General features: G+C 39.9%; 2 protein-coding genes across 2 annotated transcripts in view; both read right to left on the bottom strand.

Moving 5' to 3' along the window:
* The window catches only part of LOC124066827 (titin-like), a 105,872-nt gene extending 96,239 nt beyond the window's left edge, over positions 1–9,633 (bottom strand). Inside the window, exons 1-13 of the mRNA XM_046403602.1 lie at positions 7,668–9,633; positions 7,170–7,220; positions 5,976–6,374; positions 5,514–5,792; positions 5,070–5,339; positions 4,817–4,956; positions 4,486–4,612; positions 3,167–3,430; positions 2,379–2,518; positions 2,161–2,287; positions 1,474–1,740; positions 779–1,045; positions 194–460 (exon numbers count right to left, since the gene is read on the bottom strand). Coding sequence (XP_046259558.1) covers positions 194–460; positions 779–1,045; positions 1,474–1,740; positions 2,161–2,287; positions 2,379–2,518; positions 3,167–3,430; positions 4,486–4,612; positions 4,817–4,956; positions 5,070–5,339; positions 5,514–5,792; positions 5,976–6,374; positions 7,170–7,220; positions 7,668–9,507 — 4,438 coding nt within the window. The 5' untranslated portion in view covers positions 9,508–9,633. The remainder of the gene's footprint in view (positions 1–193; positions 461–778; positions 1,046–1,473; positions 1,741–2,160; positions 2,288–2,378; positions 2,519–3,166; positions 3,431–4,485; positions 4,613–4,816; positions 4,957–5,069; positions 5,340–5,513; positions 5,793–5,975; positions 6,375–7,169; positions 7,221–7,667) is intronic.
* Positions 9,634–11,720: 2,087 nt separating this feature from the next.
* LOC124066828 (titin-like) overlaps positions 11,721–15,808 on the bottom strand; it is a 70,916-nt gene continuing 66,828 nt past the window's right edge. The window contains exons 57-62 of the mRNA XM_046403603.1: positions 15,072–15,299; positions 14,407–14,496; positions 14,169–14,258; positions 13,571–13,930; positions 13,330–13,404; positions 11,721–13,031 (exon numbers count right to left, since the gene is read on the bottom strand). Coding sequence (XP_046259559.1) covers positions 11,815–13,031; positions 13,330–13,404; positions 13,571–13,930; positions 14,169–14,258; positions 14,407–14,496; positions 15,072–15,299 — 2,060 coding nt within the window. The 3' untranslated portion in view covers positions 11,721–11,814. The remainder of the gene's footprint in view (positions 13,032–13,329; positions 13,405–13,570; positions 13,931–14,168; positions 14,259–14,406; positions 14,497–15,071; positions 15,300–15,808) is intronic.

Raw genomic sequence — 15,808 nt, 5'->3', positions numbered from 1 at the left:
ATTTACCCAAACAGATGCTCTGAGGATCAAGAGTACTGAATGTTGCACATATTGTGAAACCCTTTGAAACAATTTTGTGATTATATTTGTGGGGTATCTAAACACAAATAAACTTGACTTTCTTTGGTCCCACAGTGCAAAATCCAAGCCTTTCTTCACCTAACTTTCTCCTAGAGTGTTTGCAGATGATTACCTTCAATGTTGAGGTTGGCTGTAGTTTTATCCGAGCCACAGTCACAGGTGTACTCTCCAATGTTCGCCTTCTCCGCCTTCCTGACCATCAGAATGCGCTTCTTACCATCAGTGCTGATGGCGATGTTCTTGGAGGGAGTGATCTCCTTGCCATCTTTGAACCATTTGACGTCACCGACGGCCTTGCTCAATTCACACACCAGCTTCACCTCATCCTTCTCCACAGCGGTGTAGTTCTGCAGCTTGGTGGTGAAGTACAGGTCGCCCTCTGCAGACAGACATCATTTTAAGGGATTTCAGTTATTCTGGTTTAATCCTCAGCAACCCTGAGCATCAAATCTTCTTCGCTTGGCGCACCTTCAACAACAGGGACTGGGCTGAAGTGACATTTCTGTTCTGATCAACAGTTCAATGCTGGAAAGAATATCTTGTGTATAGCTTGTTGTCAGCGTAACAGAATGATCATTTGAACATTTTTACCAGCCAGTTAACATTTAAAAATGATGGAACATTTAACACAGTCTTTGAGTTTCCACCCAACCAAATGTGACACAAGCTAACTGCACTGCTGATGGGTGACACTGACCAACAACGGTGAGCATGGCGGTCACGGTCTTGTCCATGGCCTCCACTTTGATCATGGATGTGTCGTCGATGGTGACCTCCTTGAAGGCCAGCGTGTGGATCTTCCCGTGATCCGACATGTGGACCACCTTGCTGGGATGGAGACGGACGTCATTTTTGTACCAGACCACTGAGATGTTGTCATGGGAGAGTTCCACACTGAACTCGGCTGTTTCCCGCTCCTTCACTGTCACGTCCTTAATCGGTTTGACAAACTCCAAGCGAATACCTGCCACAGAAAAAAACCAACACAGTCATTAGAACATTTTCTAAGACATTAAAGGTTTTAAATGATTCAGTGTTCTGTTGAGATTTATTTTGTTGGATGGGGCTTTTTAAAGCTGTAAACATTTGAAAGTAGTATTTTTGCTAAATTATTCAAATACAAACCCAACGCTAAAAATTGCTAAACAAAATGAGAGGTCAAACTAGAAAAGTCACACATGAGAATTTTATGATTCAGTTTGGGTGAAATGTACAACATTCAAAAGCTTAATGCAAACTCAAAAATGTCAAAGCACATGAATTTAAAAAAACAACAACCTGAAATTAGTTAAAAAAATCAAATGTGAGTAAATGTTCTGTAACTTGGACTCTCCATTTGCATTCTCACTTACACGAATGCAGTTGAAAATCTTTTCATAAGAACCTGGTTACCTTGGATGACAAGTTTGCCGGCGGTCCTTTTGTCCTCCGCCTCGAACATGTACTTTGCCTCATCGTCGTAGGCGGCTGATCGGATCAACAGAACGTACATGTTTCCATCCTGGATCATCTCATACTTGTCGTCACTCTGCAGCTCCAGAGAGCCCTTCAGCCAGCGGAAACTCTTCGGAGCTCTTGACAGCTCAACCTCGAACCTCGCCTCATCCTTCTCGTACACCTGAACGTCACTCAGCGGAGTGAGGAAGTTCAGTGGAAGTTCTGTCAGAAAAAACAAGGAAAGGTTTTTACAAGCAAAAGGGGGACTTAAACTGAAAAGTAAATCAAAATCTGGATAAGGTTCAGGATTTGCTGTCAGTGCAGACACGACACAGTGCACAGGTCAACCTAATCTCCAAATCAAGCTTATTGAGCCTTCAAGAATGAAAAAAAAGCCATTTTGGAACAGTTATTCTGAAAATGTATACATTTGAATGGTCATTCAAAGTTAAAGGATGAGCTGAGCGGATATCTAGCTAAGAAGATTAAAATGTATAGAGCCCTGAACTCTGCTTGTCAGGCTGTAGTTTCAACGTTTGGTTTGAAGTATCAGCTCACAGCTGCTCAGGTTAGTGAACACAACGCACTTTGAAGATGACCTCATAAGGATCTCAAATGTTGATGTATGGTGGTTTGCTTTACCTTTGACCTTCAGGTTAGCAGAACATTTGGCGTTAGCCGCAGCATACGCAACCTCGCCCGCCATGGACACTTTGCAGTTGTACAGGATCAGCGTGTGTTTACTACCATCCTCAATGATGTCGATATCCTGTCAAACAATGTTTCCATTACATACAAATATAATGACAAGAAAATCAGTGGGACACCAAAGAAACAGCTGAGTCAGCTGCAGGACTCACAGAGGACGGAGTAAGGACTTCTCCGTTTAGTTTCCACTGGCCATGGACATCGTCCTCAGAGATCTCCACCTCAAATCGAGCTGTCTCGCCATCAAACAGTTCCACACCATAAATTGGCCGAACCACCTTAATGTCACGAGCTGTTGTGTTGAAAATTTGGAAGAAAAAACCCCCCAAACACTTAAAAAAATTTCAAGAATAAGAGGCACAGTTTTGGTCAGTAGCTGTTATGAAGATGTTGCTCTGGGAATTATGTATCTGTATTCTCTCTTTTCAAAATTCCCTTTTTAATCGGAGAAAACAGTCATGAAAGAACAAAAAAAGTTACTTTAGTGAATAATTTTATATCTGATTCATTTTTTTATGATATTCTCTTATATATTCATCATAAAATCCTTTGATCTAAAATGTTTGACTTTCATGTCATTTTGACATTTTTTATTTTGTCAAATATCTGTCTCTCATATGAGACAAAGAAAAAAACACCAGGATCTTGAACACCAAACTTTATTTGCTTAAATAACTGAAGGGTTAAAAAAATCTATTTGTCAGACACAGTATTGTGAAGAAAACACATTTGAACTCTGGGTCTTTTTCTTAGAATTTTCTGAAGATTTTTTTTAGATTTCAAACTTGTTTTTCTCTTATGAGATATTTCTTAGATAAATTATGACCAATTCTTATTAATCTATCCTTACCTTTTAGAACAGACTTGTCTGTTTCAATAAAACTTTGTACTGTAGCTGTGAGTTTGACAAGAAAAGAACCAACTGTTTCATCGTGTTTACCTTCAATACCAAGGTTGGCTGATGTCTTATCCGTTCCACAGTCACATACATATTTGCCTTTATCACTCTGCTCCACTTTCTTCAGGACCAGAGACCTGCAGGTGCCCTCCGATCTCAAGATCACCATCTTGGAGGCGATGATCTCCTTCTCCTCGTGATACCAAATGACGGGGATGTCTTTGCTCAGTTCACACTGCAGAGTCACCTCATCTTTCTCTGTGGCTGTGAAATCCTGCAGTTTCACTACAAAGATGGCATCGCCCTCTGGAACACAACAAGCAAGCAAACAAGAGTCAGTCCTTTCCAGAAAAATAAAGTTTGAGAAAATTGAGCCGCTCTTTCAGGAAATGGCAAAAGAAAGATTTAAGTTTGCAGGATAATATTGAAAACTGATGATTCTCATTTCAGCAGATGTCATCTTTAATTTCATTTTCAGCTATAGGTTAAGTCTAGTTTACACTGTGGGTTATGATTTTTACTGAAAGGAAAGGGTGTTGTTACCTATGACGTTCAGTTTTGCCATGGAGTAAATTCCTTTGGCCTCTGCCTTAATCTGGCAGGTGTCATCAAGAGACAACATCCTCATTTCTAGAGTGTGTTTCTTTCCTTCCACATGCATGAGCACTGTTCGGCTCACGTGGAGTTTGACTTCGTTTCGGTACCAAACCACCGGCACATTCTCATGCGTGAGCTCAAGCTGAAAGTGAGCCGTTTTACCTTCTTTTACTGTTTGGTCTTCAAGCTGCTGCACAAATTTAAGCCTCATGCCTGCAATACATCAGGTCAGCGTACACAAACAAAGGGTTTGTTCCCATGAGACACTGTAAAGCCACAAACACAGAATGACAACAAAGACGAAACATGAAGTGATGGGTTTCTGTCTGTCACTTACCTTCCACCACTAGCTGAGCACTTGATTTCTGGCCCAACACTTCAATCGTGTATTGAGCCTCATCATCAAACTCACAACTGTTTATGATCAACATGTGTTTCTTTCCATCATCAATTATTTCATATTTAGGGCTTGAAGTGACAATCTCTGCGCCCCTGAACCACATGACCTTTGACACCTCCTTGGTGATGGTGCATTCAAATTTAGCCTGTTTCTTTTCAGGCACAGAAACGTCCTTTAGTGGGTCAACAAAGCCCATTTCGATTTCTGTGAGGTGTGAATAATTTCGCAGTTATTCACAAAAGCAAAAACACAGCTGCCACTTTTCTTACCTTTTAAAGTCCTTCATTTTGACAAAGCAACAAATGCCACAGCTAGCGACAGGCAACAAAAACAGAATCTGTTTTTATCTGTGAGAGGTCTGTACCTTTGACCGTGAGCATGGCACTGGTGACAGCGTTGAGAGCCTGATATGAAACTTCACCAGCCTGATCCAGTTGGACATTTTTCAGTGACAAGAAACGTTTCCTGCCTTCGGCTTTAATGTCACATGTCTGAAAAACAAACAAACATTTAGTTCAGTTTAAGGTCCAACACCTAGAAACTGCATTAATGTTTTCCATTTCCATTTCCAATTCCCAAAAAATTTCAATTTTTTTCTTTGACAAGCAACACTAAAATGGTTCATTCAACTTGTGCCACTTTCTTTAGCTGCAGTTTCAGGGAGGAAGATCAGGTTTTATTTTAAAAAATCTTACCGGAGATCTCATCAACACCTGGCCTCTCAGTTTCCATTCACCAGCTACATCATCTTCAGAAATTTCAGTGTCAAAGTTGGCTTCTTCTTTCTCAACCACCTCCACACTGGAGAGGGGCTTCAGGATCTCAGCCTCACGTTCTAAAACAACACACAAGGGGAGTTAACAGGAAATACTGCATAAATCATAAGACATGATTTAACTCTTCTGACACAGTCCTCAAGGTTTTCTGCTGAGGGTTGGTTACACAAACCTCCCAGTGTGAGTTTGGCAGTATATTTGCGATCTTCGACTGCGATAGTGTAGTCTGACACGTCATCAGGCTGGCAGTTGTTGATGGTGAGTGTCACATCCTTTCCATCTTTGACAATTTCCACCTTGTCAGAGGGAGTGAGCTCGTTTTCTCCTTTGAACCACTTCCAATTGGGAGTGTCCTTGAACAGCTCACATTTGAATGTGGCCTTGGACTTCGGTTTCACATGCTGGTCTCTCAGAGGCTTCACCAGCCAGTCTTTGATGATTTCTGAGGACAGAGGGTTAAACTTCTTTCAGTAAGATCCAATGGATGGATGGATGGATGGATGATTTCAATAAGAGTCGAATTTAAGGCAAGCTTAGTTAAAGATGTGGCAATAAATTGGCCTTCTGTAAATAGAGGGTCTTAGTTCATCTCCGCTACTTGCTGCTGACTGCTTACCGATCACTTTTACATTGGTTGTAGTCTTGACATCTTCCTGTCCATCCACCTCACACGTGTAGGCACCAGCATCATCGTCAGTGGCATTCTGGATGGTCACAGCATGCTGCATTCCAATGATGTTAATGGCCACTTTTCCTGCCTGTTTCTTCAAGATGGTGCCGTTTTGTTTCCAGATCACATCTCTCTCTTTGTTCAGCTCACAGGTCAGGTACATAGGCTGACCCTTCATACACGATGTCTCTGGTTCCAGTTCCTTCAGCCATTTTACAGGCAGCTCTGCACAGAGAGATAAAAAACATTTTAAAAAGTGTTGTTGTTGTTGTCGCCGCCAATACCAAATCTGAGTTTGACTTCTTTTTGATGCCCGCAAAAGCTTGTTTCTTTTATTAACAAAACAAATAAAAGTTAATGTTCTGATGATGTATATGTTCAGGTTAAAATAAAAACTTGGTAGTTTACCTTCAACAATGAGCTTGGCTGTGCATGATATTTCCTTGCCAGCATTCTTGGCCACACAGGTATATTCACCAGTGTCTGACAGTTGGACATCAATAATGTTCAACTTGCGATCTTTGCCATCAGAAGTGAACTTGTGCTTGGGGCCCTCACGGAGGTTACTGCCATCTTTCATCCATGAAGTGATGGCAGTAGAAGGTGAGACCTCACACTCAAACACAGCAGATGAGCCAATAGACTCGGCCTCCTGCAGCACAATGTCCTGAAGCTTCTTGATGAACTTTAGGGGGACGGCTTTCAGCTTGAACCCTCCAAAAGGTTCCTCTGGTGGCGACGGACCTTTACCACCGGGCCTCAGGCCCCGACCCCTGCCACCATCACCAGGTGATGGGGTTTGTCTTGCTGTAATGGCACATACAAAAACTCAAGTTAGTTTTAGGTAGCATGGAGAATGAAGACTGAGACATGGGATTTAAGAATTTTGCCTACTGTGAATTAGACCTCATTCAGGCAACATAATGTCACATTTAACCAAAAATATGTTTTAATAGTGTTTAGTGTTAGAAGTGTACAGAATACTACGAATCATGCAGAGTGGGCTTCTGACAGGACACTTTGAAGAACCCTGAAACTAAAAATTACAAGATGACACACAACTGATGACTTACAACACACAAAGAGAGGAAGATAAAACAACTACAGCAACTATGAAGCCAATCATCAAAACATAACACAAAGACTTTTTACTTGTGTTTTTACACATTTTGTGACAGTAAAAATGTGTGTAATTGAATGTAATCTGTGAATAATTGTTTTTGGTAGCCTTTGTTGCCAAAGATCATAGGATATGTTAAAAAGCCAAAGTACTATAACCTTTGTCCAAACATAGCAGTCATAAAAAATGGCCTAAAATTGCCTGAAAGGAATCGTCCAAATTCTTTTGATGAAAATCCATCCGCATCTACTTAACGAATAAGTCCACAAGAGTGATAAGAATACATAAACACAAAAACACAAAATATTTGTTTTTGGTTTTTTTTTGTTTTTTTTTGGAAAAGACAACAAGACAAGAAAGATAAGAAAACATAACACACTTTACAGAAATTCTGAATGGTGCAAGGGAAACTGGTTCATATATTAACTGGCAATGAGCAAAACTGTTAGTACACATGAGCTTGAATTTAACTGAATTCATACCCCCAAATCCTCTGCCTCTGCCTTTTGGTGGCTCCTCTGTTGGTTTTCCATCTGGACAAGAAACAATAAGGTGACTTTTAAGAGTCTGTTACAGCTTGCTGATCCAGCAGAGATCGAGATAAAGATCAGAGCAATATTAACAGCAAATACGCCAACCAAACATGTACTCTTTCCCACATCATATGAGTGAGCGGACATCACACAGGACATGATAAGAAGATAAAGATGGAATTTGTAGTGAATGGCATGAAGATTAACATGCAGCACTTCAAGATTTATGGGGATGACATACTAGAGGACGTTTGGACATTACATGATGAACAACAGGAAAAGATCACAGTGGTTGGATGGAATGAATGATGAATGAATACATGCACTTAAGATGAATCAACAGATCAAGAGATAAAAAAGGATGTGATGAGGTTTAGATGTGTCATCTGAGATGGATGAGGGGGCTCCAGAGCCATCAGATGAGGACTGCAGCTGCCTTCACCTCACCTCGTTTACCACCAGGGATTCCTGGAGTCTCCATCGCCCCATCCACCCCTTCACCTTCCCAGTCCTCTGGAGGAACCAGTTCCCAGCCCCAGGCTTCCTCTTCTTTCTCGTTGCCTTCCATTTCTTCTTCTGCTTCCTCTTTGGAGAGTTCCTCTTCTGGCTGGGTTGGCACCTTCTTCATCTGCACAGCCCCAGGAGAAATTTCCTTCACCAGGGGAACTCGCCCCTTCATGGGCTTCTCTTGTTCTGAAGCTGCCTCTGGTGATGGCTTCATTGGGACTTTTTTGAGAATTACTGCTTCAATGGAGTCTTTTGGTGATACGGTTTTGGGAATTTGTTTAACTTTTTCAGAACTTGGCTTCTTCTCATTGGGGTCATGGTCCAGTTCCTTTGGCTTTGGCTTATCAACTTTTGGTGATGCCGTCTTCTTTACCTCACCCTTCTTCAATTGTTCAATAGGTTTGAGCAATGTGTCTTCTTCTGCCTTATCTTTGCCTGCACTTGGAGAGGGACTCTTTTTGAGTTCAGTTCCTTCCTTTAAGACATCTGTTGGCTTTTGTGGGAGCTCTTTTTCCATTTCTTTCTTCCCTGATGGAATGAGCCTCTTTGTTGGAAAAGTTTGCTCCTCTTTCTTCTCAGGTTTTTCATTCTCTTTTTTAGACATTTCATTTTTCCTGAGCTGCTGTTCCCTGAGGTCGTTAGGAGATTCTTCTCTTGGAGTTTGAGTGGGTTTTTTTGTGTTCACCACCTTCTTTTTCTCTTTTTTGGATGCATCATCTGGCTTTTCGTCAGGCATGCCAACTTTAGTGAGAGTCTTTAATACAATATGTTCTTTCTCTTTTGCTGGTGTGGAAATGACTCTAGGTTTTCCAAGACGCTTGTCAACAGCTGTAGCTTCCTCATCTTTGGGTATTTGATCAGCTGTTGGCTGTGGGGTCTCCCTCTGATCTTTGCTGGCATGAGGAGTGATGTTCGGGCTCATCAGGGGAGTGTCTTCATCTTTTCTGTGCTTAGCTGTGGAGGGTTGATCTCTCTGTGGGGTTTCAGGTCTCTCGAATGGAGTGCATTCAGTGTCTGTCTTTGCCTCACCTTCTTTTTTGGTGTTAGGAGGTTCAGCTGTGTCAGGTTTCTGAGGTTTTTCAAATGGTTTCAGTGTCACTACTTCTTGCTGCTCCTCTATCTTTGACATTTTTTTAATTGTCTTTTTAGTTAAATTTGTCTCAGGCTTTTCATCCTGTGGTGCCATAGGAGTTCTTATCCATCTTGATTTCTCATCTTCTGCTTCTAATTTTTCTGGTTCTTCCATATGGATTAGTTCAGATGCCTCTTGAGCAGCAGTAAATACTTGTTCAGTAATCTCAAGTGTTATTTCCTCTCGATCATCTCTGTCGTGAAACTTCTGAACTCTCAGTTCTGTATCATAATACCTTGTCATGTCAGCTTTATGAAATATTACTTCCTTCTCGGGCTCTTTGGACTTTGTTGGTACCTTTTTCAGCTTGATCTCCCGAAGTTCTTCCCCTGTTTTCCCTGATTTTTCAAATGGTTTTAGTTTGAGTGCTTCTTTCATCTCATCTGCCTTTGGCAGTTTAGTTATTTTCGTCTTCTCTGCATCTGGAACCTCTGATTCTTCCTCTTTCTGTGGTTTTGGGGCTCCTGTCCATCTGTCCTTGTCTGTTTTGTCTACATCTGCAACCCTTTCAGCTTCCTTAAAATAGGCTAACTGAATGGTCTCTTCCCCTGCAGTGAAGAATCGTTCAGTTATTCCGAGTGTTGTTATCTTTGGATCTTCTCTGTCGTAAAGTCCATGAACGGTTAAGTCTGGATCGTGGTGTCTCATCACTTCTGCCTTATGAGTTACAACTTGTTTCTCAGGCTTTGGAGGTTTCACTGGAACCTTCTTTAACTTAATGACCTCTGGTTCTGGTTCCTTCTCTTTGGGTACTCTGGTGAACTTACTCTTCTGCTTCAGTGATTCAGGTGTTTTTGTCTCCTGAACAGGAATCTTAACCTTTTGCTTAAGAGCTGGCACTGTGGTTGAAGTAGTAAATACACCTTTTTACAGACATTCACATGCAGACATATAAGAAACTTAACATGTCACATGGCATTTTTGTGATACGTTCACTATTTAAAAAGATAAAGAATAATAACAACTAACACAGCATTGAAATTTACTGCACTTTCAAAATAAAGAAGTTAATATTTGGTATACCTTTAGTTGGTCCAGGTGCTGAAACTGGTTCCTTGTCTGCAAAAATTTAAATAAAATCAGTATTCAAGTATAAACCATACAAACTGTCAGCGTCAGAAAAAAAGCTAAAAAAGGTTATTTTTGAGATAGATACTTTAGTTAAAAAGTGTGATGTAAATTTGTTTTTTATTTTGTACTTCTACAATAATATGCTTTACAATTTAGCTATGAATGCAATGCTTTAACCGAATGTTCATCCTGATTTTCTGTCAATGCAGGTGCATGTTGTAAACAAAACTCAAGATGCACAAAATGATGTTTAAAAAAATATTATGTTGAATGAGAATATTTTGTCTAACACACAAATAGATTTCACAGGATTAGACAGTCAATACATTTAGTAAATAAAAGCCCAGATTGCTTAATATGAGACCACAAAACAGAAGAAAACTACATAAATGAGAGTTATAGGAAAGATGTTACCTTCTGGAGATATTTCCTGTGATACAGGAGAAAGTTCAGCCTTTACGGCTGGTGGAGAGGGTTTCTTCTCAGCCGGAGCTACAAGAGTGCCAACTGTGTTAAATCACTGGCAAATATCTCGTAAAGAAGATACTTCAACAGATATTCAACAGACAAAATCAAATTTAGACCAACAGATTGCTTTAAAGCAGGCTAAAAGGGGAATTACAAAACATGGATGGCAAACACAAAAAACTACCTGTAGGAGGAGCAACTTTTTCTGTTGGAGGTTTTGGTGTTGGTGGAGATGGTTTCTTTTCCTCTGGAGGAGAGACTTAGGAGTACAAGATACCAAGGGTCACAATCAAGAGAATAGAAATTATGAAAGTGGCAATACAGTGAAACAGAGGGAAGATTATAGATCAATGAGGAGAAGTGCACATAAGACAGACACAGTAATGCGTTACAGAATCAGACATTCCTACCTTCCCTGTCCTTTGTTTGCAATGCAAACAAGGGACAGGGAAGTACCACCAAACACAAAGTGAAAGAACTACCTCGGGAAGGAGGGACTGCTGTAGCAGCTGGAGGTGAAGGCTTTGGTACCGGCACAGATGGTTCCTTCTCTAGAGGAGTCACTTTAAAATACAAGATGCCAAGATCATGACCAAGACAAGACAGCTGCTTTGAAGTAATGTAAGATAAGACTGAGACTCAGCAAGTTAAATGGCAGTTGAAGATGAAACAAGCAAGCGAATAATGCAAACACATTTTGATCAACCAGCAAAGAAAGCAAAACACCATAAAAGCAAAAACAAAGTGAAGAAACTACCTGCAGGAGGAGCAGCTTTGTCTGCAGCAGAAGGAGGTGAAGGTTTCGGTACTGGTGCAGATGGTTTCTGCTCCTCTGAGGCAGATACTAAAGAAAGACAAGATGCCAGGACCATAACCAAGAAAACAAAAAGCTTGGTCAAAGCATAACAAGAGAAGGTAAAACATGGAAACGTGAAGACAAATGAGACATTAAGAACAGCAACAAAAACAGAAAAACATGGCTGACTCTGGATGAGTCAAGTGAATAAACTACCTGAAGGTGGAACAACTTTGGCTGCAGGAGCATAATGAGGAGGAGGTGAAGATGTTGGTACTGGTTCAGATGTTTTCTTCTCTAGAGGAGACACTTTGGGAGTACAAGATGCCAAGATCAGGACCAAGGCAACAACATAGTAAATCAAGAAACATAAATAAATAACAACTCAACAATGAAAGTTCTAAAGACCAAGAAATGTTCTTAAGTACATATCGTACCTTGTAGAGTAGTGACATAGAAACACACTAAATAGACAATGGACAAACATGACTTGGTATAACAATGTAAAGATTAGTGTAAAATTTACCATATTTTCTTATTATCCAAGACCACAATGGAAGATGTATGTGAGTAAATGCAAGATGTTAAATTTCTTTAAAGAGGGGCTGATATTAAGGCGATCACAAGCCTGTACAGCTCAAATAAGAAAGAATACCTTTCTGAAGAGTTTGTTGTTCAATCTCATGTTTTCTTTTCTTTGCTTCCTTGTCATCTGCTGTTGGAGGTGGTTTTGTTGTGGTGGTTCTTGCTTCTTCAGAAGAATCCACCTTGTGGGTGATTATTTTTTGTTCCAGGGAAGCAGGTGTCTTGGACTGAGGAGATTTTTCAAGAAGAGGTTTCTTCTGTGGAGGAACTTGAGACTGTTTTGTTGGAACAACCTTGTATGTAGTAATAGATTTTTTGGCTAGCTTCGCTTCTTCAGGGGGAAAGTCTTCTTTAGGATCAAAAACCTCTTTGGAAAGTGCAGGAGAGAAATTCTTTGTAAGCAGAACAGTTTCTTTTGGTGGGGAAATTTCTTTCTCAAGACAGGCTACTTTTTCAGGCATAGAAATTTGAACTGAAACTAGATGCAGCCCTGTTGCTTTCTCTGGAGGTACAATTTCTTCAAATAGAGTTTTGGAAAAAAATTGAGGTAATTCCTGATCAGGTGGGGGCAAAACAGTTTCTGCGCAAGGCATGGATCTTTCACATGCAACTTCTTCCACTGAGTCCACTTGGTTTATAAGGGTTCCTTCTTTAGGTGTTCTGTTCTTCTTTGCTACAATGATTTCATTAGATGCAGCAGAAATTTTAGGTTTTACAGGATCCTCCATTCGAGACTCTGTTTCTTTCCGATGTTCTAATACAAAAGATTCAGTTACTTCTTTCTGCTCAGTGTAAGTTGAGGGAATGTTAGCTTCCCTGATTTTCTTTTCTTGAGCATTTTTCTTAAAAAAGGGGGCCTCTTCTTTGGACATCACTCCAGAAACATCTTTCTTTGTGGGATGTGGATCACATTCTTCTTCAGTATCTTCCAGTTTCTCAGACTCATATTCTGTGCGTGCTGATTTGATGTTTTCTGAATCCTCAACCTGCTGTTCCTCACTTTTCCATGTAGAGACTTCAACCTTGTGCTTTGCAAGAGCAATCTCTTGTCTTATCCCTCTTTTCAGAGTTCTTCCCTCTCTCACAATTGATTGCCTCAGCTCCACTCTCCTTTCATCTGTCCTGACTTCCTCCTGTCTGCGTCCAGCTTCTTCTACGAGAGGAATCCTTTCTCCACTATCCCTCTTTAGAGAAGAGTCCCTGCTATCTTCAAGCAACACCGTTGTTTTCTTCAGCTCAGTCTTCAAGGGAACTGGGGCAAAGGTTTTAAAATATCCAAGATTGAAGATGTGCACCATGGAACGGTGGCCAAGAGAAAGACAACACAAGACAAAAACCATCACAAAAACAGAGATTAGTATGGCACAACTACATCATAAGTATGAATCACTACTTCTCTGTTGTGCAGTTTCTTCATACTTTCACTGGACTGATACTTTTCCAAAAAGAATAACCTTATCTGGTTTAGGTGACAAATGAATACAATGACCTGATGAACTTGTGCTGACCTTTTAAAATTGTCTGAGAAACTTCTGTAAGTTTAAACATACCTTTGATGGGTGTATCCATCTCCAGCTTTGGTTTAGCTAGTGCTGTTGTTTCCTGTTGTATCTCCCTCTGTTTTACTGTTGTATGATGACGTAACAAACAGTCAACACGTGACAGAACAAATAGGACAGGATCAGGACAAACACCTTTGGAAAATAAACTATACAAATACTTAAAAGATCAAGACAAGTAAGGATTAGTTAAAAAGATGCCAAAATTAGTTATGTTTGCAGACATGTGTACCTTGTTGCTGAGGCTTTTTAGCCAAATCTTTCTCCAGTTCGACAGGAGGTTTATTAACCATTTTGTGTGCCAATGGAGCCTTCTGTGATTCTTCTGGTACCTTTGGCACCTCTGGAACCATCTTCGGTGTTTCAGGATCCATCTTTTGGGCTTCAAGAACCCTCTTTGTTCCTTCCACAACCTTTTTTGTTTCTTCTAGTGCCTTCTTTGGTGTTTGTGGAAGCTTCTTAGGTTTTTCTAGCACCCCCTCCTGTTCTTCTGGTCTTGTTTCAGAGCTATACCCTGGTGTCTCTGGCTTAGATGTACCAGCCAGCAGAAGCGGTTTTATTGGAGGTTCAGATGCCATTGGTTCTGAGACAACTTTGAAGAACATTCATTTATAAGTTGATTATATTTTTGAACCAGATTCTGAAAAAAGTGCAAGTCACACTCTAACGAGTGCTTAGCATGTTCAAAGATATACATAGAAGATATTTCAGAAAGATTACTTCCAACATGATACTTAAAAGCAGATCAAAATCAGACATTTTTAAAACAAAATAAGCTTAATACATAAGAAACAACACAAAACAGAAAACTATTAAGATCATCTCTGTACCTTTAGTTGGAACAGCTTCACCCTTGGGTGGAGTAGTCTTGGGTGTATCCGGCTGAACCATAGGCTCCTCTGATCTGGGTACATGTTGCACTTAAGAGAACACGTATTGTTAAACCTCCACATAATGACCAAAGCTAGAAAAGATTACACTCTAAATGAGTGAATTCAGAGGTTTGAGGAGTGCATGAGAGAAAGTGAAGCAGGACAATTAAAGATTTCAAAGGTTAACAATCAGTACCTTTAGCTGGAAGGCTTTCTGGTGTTGAGGGAGTGACCTTGGCTGCAGCTGGCTGAACTAAAGGCTCCTCAGGCTTTGGTATCTTGGGTGCTTTGGTGAATATTACATACATAAACATATGTTCAGTAACCTACTGATAACCACTGAGGCTTCAACACTGCAGTCCACTCTAACGAGTGTACAAGGAAAAAAACGTAAGAACATACAAAACAAAACACAGACTGCCTGTATGACCAAAATCACATGTCAAAGAGTTCAAAGAAGGGCACGTTGTCTTTTCAGTTTCTTTTGTTAAACTATCTTCAGGTATAATCTTGGCAGCAATTAGCTGAACTTCCTCTGGAGAACATAAGGTTTTCTGTCTTAACTTTACATCTTCCAAACTGTTATTCTAGCAACAAGTTGTAATCTTCATTATCAATACACTACAGCTACAGACAGTCATGTCTAGAGTTAGTTTGCAGAGAGATTATATACCTCCAAAGACCAAGCTCAAGAGGTTTGCACTGAGGGCATTCAAGATTTACACAAACATATATATATATATACATATATATACATATATTTAGTGATATGCATAGATCACAGCCATATGACACAAAAGAAAAAAGAAATACACTGTCTTTCCAGTTGGTCAGAAGCAATCAAATCATTTCCTACTTTACCTCTCAATTTAGGGACTTCAGGTGTCTTAGCAAGTTCAACCTTAGGTGCTTGGGGTTCAGGCTTAAGTTTGGGAATTTCTGGCTTAGTCACAGCTGTTTCCTGAAGTGCCACTTTTGGCTGAGCAAGAACAGTTTTTGGCTCCACTGCAGACTCAAGTTGATAAGATTCAGGAATGATCTTTCTCTCTTTGTCTTGTTCAGGTTCTGGCCTGGTGTATACTGAAGATTCTTGAAGGTTAACGGAGAAATATTACGGTGAGTCAAAACAGAGTTTCAGCTTCGGGAGTTTAGGATAAAAGAAGGAACTAACAGAAGAAGGATTTAAAACACAAAACAGACATAAAGTGTAAGTAACAGACAGACTGACAAATAATCAAAAAACTGATGAACAGACAATCAAGAATATAATACTTTTAACGCACTGTAAGAACACTGAGAATAGTAGGATAAATTTAAACATGAAGTTATGAAGACAGCACTCAGTAAAAAAAAGTTACTCTTCAGAGTTTTATTTGTTAACGATATTTGGGACAGGCTTATTTTAGTTTCTAATAATATTTACTTGTATATACACAAATGGACACCACATGTATAAATACTGGTGTTATAAATCTAAAAACATCTAAAACCTTTCAACATTGATAAAGATATCATCATGATCAGGATTCATCTGATTTTACGATTTTTATTTTTTTTATTATTTTTATGAAGTTTGAGATTCTTCTATAAATTTATTG

Source organism: Scatophagus argus, chromosome 11 (assembly GCF_020382885.2).
Source record: "Scatophagus argus isolate fScaArg1 chromosome 11, fScaArg1.pri, whole genome shotgun sequence".
In the NCBI taxonomy this organism is placed as follows: domain Eukaryota; kingdom Metazoa; phylum Chordata; class Actinopteri; family Scatophagidae; genus Scatophagus; species Scatophagus argus.
This window is presented reverse-complemented; position numbering and strand designations above follow the sequence as displayed.